Source organism: Lytechinus variegatus, chromosome 3, assembly GCF_018143015.1.
Source record: "Lytechinus variegatus isolate NC3 chromosome 3, Lvar_3.0, whole genome shotgun sequence".
Lineage (NCBI taxonomy): Eukaryota > Metazoa > Echinodermata > Echinoidea > Temnopleuroida > Toxopneustidae > Lytechinus > Lytechinus variegatus.
Window position 1 is genome coordinate 45,742,210 of NC_054742.1, and position 8,012 is coordinate 45,750,221.

The 8,012-nt window shown below is 36.2% G+C and overlaps 1 protein-coding gene across 2 annotated transcripts in view; it reads right to left on the reverse strand.

The window, feature by feature from the left end:
• The window catches only part of LOC121411158 (monocarboxylate transporter 9-like), a 42,812-nt gene extending 36,690 nt beyond the window's left edge, over positions 1-6,122 (reverse strand). The window contains exon 1 of one of the 2 annotated variants that reach the window (XM_041603704.1): positions 5,071-6,122. In XM_041603704.1, the coding sequence (XP_041459638.1) occupies positions 5,071-5,082 (12 nt within the window). In that variant the 5' untranslated portion in view covers positions 5,083-6,122. The remainder of the gene's footprint in view (positions 1-5,070) is intronic. The other variant, XM_041603702.1, reaches the window with a different exon arrangement.
• Positions 6,123-8,012: the final 1,890 nt, after the last annotated feature.

An 8,012-nucleotide genomic window follows, 5' to 3' on the forward strand; every position in this document is an offset into this window, starting at 1 on the left:
CATATCAGCTTATATAGAGCAAGATATGAATCTCATCGAAAAGGAAATGCGAGCGGGAAGCGTGAGCGAAAATTTTACAAAGTGACATAAAAAGAAAGTCTTCCCTTCACCTTATATTATTCAATCCTCTTCTTCCTTTCATTTTCCTCTTCTTTTTCTTCTATCTGTCCCCTTCTTTTTTTTCTTTCCCCCCTTTTTTTTGCTCCGTCAATTTTTTTCAGGGGGCAAACCAAGTCTCAGGGAGGGGCACGTACCCCTCTGGCCCCCCCGTATACTACGCCACTGCGAAGATTGCAAAACGAATGATCTTATGCTATGGTGACATACAAATTATGATCGAATTCTGGGTTTCGTAGATGGCCGGGGCGAATCAAGCTCTTACCAATAGAAGGGGGGGGGGGATTTTTTTGTCACCCATATTTACCCAGATCGGCCGCTCAAAGTTGATTTTAATTTGTTTTTTGAAGGGGTTGTCCCTGTGGAGTAATGGGCCAAAAATTTTGAGGGGCCCAATACAGCGTATCACGTAAAAATTAATAAGAAGTTGTGAGCGAAGCGAGCGAGCAAAAATTTCAACATTTTTATCACAAAAATCAAAGTTTTTGATAAATTTTGACATAACACTTTTCGAAAATGATAGGCCTATATTTCACCCTCATCCCAAGTTTGGTTTTCTCTTTTTTTCTTGGTCGTGAAAAATAAGAGCGGTGGGGATGGGGGGTGGGGGCAGAACGCTGATGTCGTATTAGTCATTTCTACGCTTTATTCTTATAAAACAACATAAAAAGTGTAATTATCTTATAAGCCCTATTTAAATAGTGCGAGCGCGAAATACTCAAAATCTCTTTCTTACTTTGTAGTTGTTAAAATATTACATTTAATTAATTCATTGGAAGCGGTTATGGCCTAATGGGAAAAGCGCAGTACAAATAATAAGTAATAATAAATAATAATAATGTATGTTTTTCACCTGAAAATTGACGATTCTGGGCAATGTTTGTGAAGCTCAACAAGATACGTATGTAACTATATAGCTAATTACTGCGAGCGCTAAGCGCGAGCAGAAACTTTTAATATGGTTTCTGGTTTGATCGAAAAGGGACCTGTTAAGAAGGTTTTGCAGTTAGCCATTAAAACGATACATATTTCAACTATTAACTAATGTGAGCGCGAAGCGCGAGCTGAATTTCTGGTGAAATTCTGACTTAAAAAAGGAAATTTTTAGCACTTTTTGTAATCATTAACAGTATAGGTATAAAACCGAACCATTGATGCGAACGCGAAGCGCGAGCAGAAAAAAATTGAGATTTCAGACCTAAAAATGGGACACTCTAATCATGAAAAAGGATGGGTAATTTTTTGTTCTTCCTATATTAATTATGCAAGCGCAAAGCGCGATCTGATCTGAAACTAGACAATTTTGGCACGTTTTGAATAAAGATGATGCTGCATATCTCAATATTGTGCGCATGTTTTAGAATCTGGGCATTCTGTTATATTTATCATGAAAATCAATAATGCGAGCGCGAAGCGCGAGCGGAAAATGCTTGATATTCCGGTATGAAGATGGTGAAGTGGATGTGGAAAGCACTTAATAAATGATGCGAGTGTGAAGCGCAAGCTGATATCTTCATTAGTATTTTGACCTAGGACTTGGACATTCTAGGTCTAAGGACATTTTGTCATCATATGAAACTGGTGACAACTTTCTTATTCCTCTTCCTAAGCGCGATATGAATCATATGAAACTGTGATATTGTCGATATTCTTTTCTGAAAAGGAACAATTTAGTCATTAAGAATTTATGAAATTTTTATTATTATATTTATTAATGTAATAAGCCTAATGAGTGAGTGAGATGTGTTGACACTGAGGCCTGAAAACTGTATATTTTAAGCACTTTTGTAATCATGAATATGATTTGTGAGTTGATATACTTTTAACAATAATGCGAGCGCAAATCATGAGACGAAATTTTTGGTAAACTGGCATCTATGACTCTGTGCACTCCCTTTGTCTAGGGGGTAATTGTCCGGGGGTAGTTGTCCGGGGGGTTATTGTCCGGGGGGTAATTGTCCTCGGGGGTAATTGTCCTCGGATGGTAATTGTCCGGGGGTAGTTGTCCGGGGGGTAGTTGTCTGGGGGGTAATTGTCTGGGGGTAATTGTCCTAGAACCCTATTCACCAAATATAAATTCTGCATTTTTTCGAAAAATATAGATAACAAAATGGAGGAATATTTTCTCCATCCAAATCTATATCTGTGTTATTTTATTATTGTGTTAAAAATTACAAGACCGTTGTTATTCTGAATTAATGAATGGTATCCCAATGCTTCAAAGTTGACATTACCAATCGCTTGGGAGAGAAAATGTGGGTGCTAAGGATAGCGTCATACATAGCAATTGAAATACTTCAATGAGAATATAAATATCACAATAACCTGTTGGCAGTGAGATAATTCAGCTTGACAGGATCAATTAGCTCAAATTTGCTACCGTTTTTATGGAAATAGAAATCAAGTGGAACATGTAGATAGTCGTATTGGATTTGACCCGGACGTTAATACATTTACAACAAAAATGTATTACTAGTGCTAACCATGATTAGTGCTCGATTTAATTTGAATAATTGATGACTGGATGTGGATTTGTGTCACCCCCTTCCATGGTGAGATTAAAGGAGAATGAAACCATTGGAACAAGATAGCTTGTGTGAATACAGAAAAATCAAAGAATCAGATCAACGAAATTTTGAGAAAAATCGGACAAATAATGAGAAAGTTATGAGCATTTGACTATTGCTATCACTGATGCTATGGAGATAGCAAATTGGCAATGCGACAATACCGGGGGGTAGTTGTCCGGGGGGTTATTGTCCAGGGGTAATTGTCCTCGGGGGTAATTGTCCTCGGATGGTAATTGTCCGGGGGTAGTTGTCCGGGGGGTAATTGTCTGGGGGGGTAATTGTCTGGGGGTAATTGTCCTAGAACCCTATTCACCAAATATAAATTCTGCATTTTTTCGAAAAATATAGATAACAAAATGGAGGAATATTTTCTCCATCCCAAATCTATATCTGTGTTATTTTATTATTGTGTTAAAAATTACAAGACCGTTGTTATTCTGAATTAATGAATGGTATCCCAATGCTTCAAAGTTGACATTACCAATCGCTTGGGAGAGAAAATGTGGGTGCTAAGGATAGCGTCATACATAGCAATTGAAATACTTCAATGAGAATATAAATATCACAATAACCTGTTGGCAGTGAGATAATTCAGCTTGACAGGATCAATTAGCTCAAATTTGCTACCGTTTTTATGGAAATAGAAATCAAGTGGAACATGCAGATAGTCGTATTGGATTTGACCCGGACGTTAATACATTTACAACAAAAATGTATTACTAGTGCTAACCATGATTAGTGCTCGATTTAATTTGAATAATTGATGACTGGATGTGGATTTGTGTCACCCCCTTCCATGGTGAGATTAAAGGAGAATGAAACCATTGGAACAAGATAGCTTGTGTGAATACAGAAAAATTAAAGAATCAGATCAACGAAATTTTGAGAAAAATCGGACAAATAATGAGAAAGTTATGAGCATTTGACTATTGCTATCACTAATGCTATGGAGATAGCAAATTGGCAATGCGACAAAGATGTGTGATGTCACTTGTGAACAACTCTCCCCATTACTTTAGTATATATTTCACTAGAAGTGCCTCTTTTATCACATCTAATCATAAATTATGTGTTCTGTCTACATGAGGGCATGTAATACATATTTTTAAGAATACATCATGGATAAAGAGTCTGTATCATCATAAGAAAAAGCAAAAATAGACATTTTGAGGGTATTTTATAGTCCACCAAAGGGAAAGTTGTTCATCAGTGACATCACACATCCTTGTCGCATTGCCAATGTGAGGATCTCCATAGCATTAGTGATTGCAATATTCAAATGCTCATAACTTTCTCACTATTTGTCCGATTTTTCTCAAACTTTCTTTATTCTTATTCTTTGATTTTTCTGTTTCTACACAAGCCTATTTGTTCCAAAGGTTTCATTCCCCTTTACTTTATTACATTTCTCCTACTGTTTATCTCACTATTAGACAATACTAAAAAGTAATTCCTACTACCCTGCTTATATTTTGTTTTGGGGTATATACTTTCAGTGCTTTGGTCAAGCCCTTTGATTTATTCATGATTCGTAATGATTTCATAGACTGGTTGTCGAGATGCGTACCCTTAGCATGTCATACACTATGTTTGCAGTGCAATAATTCATTTCTAGAATAGCATCGAACTCTTTTTCTCCGAACATTGATGTAATATTTTAGACAGCTATTGAGAGAGGCTTTATTGGTCATATTTTCATTAGTTCGGGGCAATTTATGGGAAGGTGTGGTCTCCAAACATGAGTCTTTTACAACTGCCCAAATATCAAAAATTACCCCCCCCCCCGTTAAGATTGGACCAATCGGTCATTTAGACTCATTTTTGTAGATTAAAAAATTCTTTAGACCAAATAAAATAAAACTGTAGAATGTGCCAAAGAACAACTGGTCACTTCACTAGTTGATATGAAAGTAATTAGACTAATTGTTGTATATTTGTATGATAAACTGTGGATACAATGACTATCATTCCTTGGGACAGTTATTTACCCTCTTTACTCTTACACCTAGAATCTATTACCCAAAGATGAAAATCTGGAAATATATTCATCCGAGGAATCAACGATTTATTTCTTTGCCAGCAGAGCTGACACATCCCCAATCACAGTGTCTGTATCACATTTAAAGTCTTGCCCTAGTTTCCCATATTGTCAGGCAAATCACACTTTCAAAGGCAATTAAGATATCCCGTCGTGTAAACATTACAACCGTGCACTACCAACACAATTTTTATTCTATAATTTCTTTAATAAAAATATGCAGTTACCAAAATGTGTCATAACAGCAAAAGTTCCTGAACAATTGGTAAAAAAAATATTTCGGTAATTTACCCCCCAAAATGTACACCAGTATAATGGTTTATAAATGCATCACTAATGACTTACCAGCAATTCCATGGGTTTTCTCCAATACTATTGAATAAAGTCGATTCCAGAATAGCCTATCCAACCGCCCCAGTGTACGTGTACTTCCATTGATGAACCTGGATCAACTGAACACAAAGGAGGATTATTGAAGCCTAGAGATCACACAATGAAAATATTTCACAATAACGGTAGAGGTAATAAACAGAGGTATTTTTTTTACTTGACGTGGTGATTGGTCTGGGTTGCCTATTATTACTGTACTCTGTTCCAATAAATGTAACACATGAGAGAGCAGCGTATATGGGCTTATCGTCGTATATTAGCAGTTTGAACACTATTAAGGCCCGAAAACATTTATGACGTCAAGAATTAGGTCTGAATCGAATTCATGATATCAAGTAGTAATCTTGTGTTGTTAGCAAATCTATATTGATACAAAATAAATCAATTTCTCGATTTTAAGACTTGGGATTAGATTTCTTCTACTACTTCGTTATAATTTTCTCTCTGCCTTTTCTCCTCGATGGTTAATACTTCAATAAATATTTATTTTGCAGCGTGCTTTTGTTGCCCCAGGGCCTTGTTTAACTTTCATCCTTCGGTTCACTCTTCTTTGCCTTGCTTTCCCCCTTTTCTTTCATCTATTTTTCTTTCTACCTCCATGCTGTTCTATCATCTCATGGTCATGTATTGAAAGCATCTGTGGAATTCACACTGACCCCCAAAAGTTTTAGTCTCGGGGTTTATTGGCTCCCATAGGAAGTTCACTTTGACCCTCCAAAAAAGGTTTATTGTAAGAATATCAGGAAAAAAGCACATTGGTGAAGGTTTGAGGAAAATTCATCAAAGATTTAAAAAGTCATTAGAATGTTATTTCTTTATTTGTGACGTCATATGCATGCTGCTTCCCATGTTTCGTGAATATTAATAAATCAATAAATGTCAAATGGATATTATACAGTATAACAACAGATAAATAATTTCACACCACCTCCTGTAAGAAGACCATATTTCAAACATCATAAACCATTAGAACTCTAAATTTATGCATTTTATATATGGGGCAGCTGCTCGTATATGACGTCAAAAAAAAACTTTCAATTTCCTCAAATCTCCAGCAATATTTTTCAATATTTTCCCTGGTATTTTACAACAAACTTTTTCGTCAGGGTAAACTTCCCCTTCAATTATTATCAGTTCAAATGTACATGTGACTCAAAAGAATTCTAAACATTTTATTCATGAGGATTATGATTAACTCATAACGTGAACATAACACAATTGTACTTCGCCATTTCAGAACTGTAAGTGAATATACATAAAGCTCGACTATGGGCGACATAAAGTGGGTGAAATCTTCGGGTTGAATTTTTCTCAATTCTTATGGTGAATATAAGGCCAGGGGCCTGTTGCAGAAAGAGTTGCGTTTAAACGCAGGTCGAAAAATCAAACGCAAGTCCAAAATGCGCGCTGTTGATTGGTTGAAAATCAAGTTGCGCATGATTTTTAGAGTTGCGACCGATTGCAACTCTTTCTGCAACGGGCCCCTGGCCTTTTAGTTACACTAGCTCTCCGTGAGCCTACACTTCTAAAGTTCTAATCATTACTGGGAAAACCTGTCGAAGGCCCGTCTTAAATTTTGCTTCATTCGAGTTCGAAATTTGGTGTTTACTTTAACTCAAAATCGCGAGCAAATTGTACTTTGTATCCTTTCAAACTTCTGAGACAACCATTGTTAATAAATTCAATGTCATATCGTCGTGAGTATGAATGGACATGGACCTACTAGGATGGTGTGAATAATTGCGAGCATCCACTGAGTGCAAAGTTCAACGGAACGGAGTCCTTGGGACATGTTGGAATATATCCATTGGCCCACGGTTGTTCAATATTAAATTTTTCTTTTCTTCCGCGTAAAGATGATCAAACATTTAGATGGCGCTCTTTTTGGTTATTGCTGTATGCATATTGAATATAGGTAATCTATCTCCCTTAAGGTAGCTCAAATAAACACAACAGATTGGTCTACTTTCAATTTGATCTTATCTTGCAAAGTAAAAAAAAATAGCACGTTGTTAAAGCCTGTCACTCTAACAAGTTGTTAAACTTTGTTGTAATTGTTTAAACTTTCCATCAACTTGTTTAAAAAAATGCAACAGTTGTTTAAAAGGTCTAAACACTTGTTTAAAACGTTTTAATTGTAGTTAGAGTGACGGGCTTAAACGACGTGCTTAAATTTTTAAACAGCGTTTTAACAGTGTACAAAATCGAATCCTACGTATTATTCATTCCGTCTTATACAGTGGCGTCGACGGGTCTAGGGGTGGGGATGATTCCATATATCGGACAACCGCTTGAGGTATACATGTATGTGAGCGTGGTGTATTATGGATGTGTGCAGTGACGTAATGGGCCAAACATTTTGGGGATGCAGAACACAGTATAAATTCTCTTAAGTTGCGACCTATAAAATATGAAGCGAGCAAGCAAAAATGTGACATTTTATGAACAAAAATCTCAGAAAAGTTTTTACATGATATTCAGAAAATTATATTAAATTTCACTTTGCTTTTCTTGTCTTTTCCTCTCGGTTATGGAAGTTTGTTTTTCATTTTCGCTTGGGAGGTATGCCCACCAACCCAGTATTACGTCATGTGTTTTTGTGAATGTATACATGATTAATATAAAAGAATATTGAGAACGCGGAACCGAACGAGAGAAAAAAAATCTAACTTCACTTCATCATCTAATTCAAAGTTTTAATGATCATAATAACAATGAAAGAAATAATAAGGTGATAATATGATATAAAGAATATCATTACATTTTTCTTCCGTTTTGAAAACTGGGAGATGATATAGCACCCCCATGCACCGAAAAGTAAGGCGGATACATCAGTCCAACCCCCGCCCCTGTCTAAGCCTCTAACATTAAACAATACCTTTTTCTCCCCCCCCCCC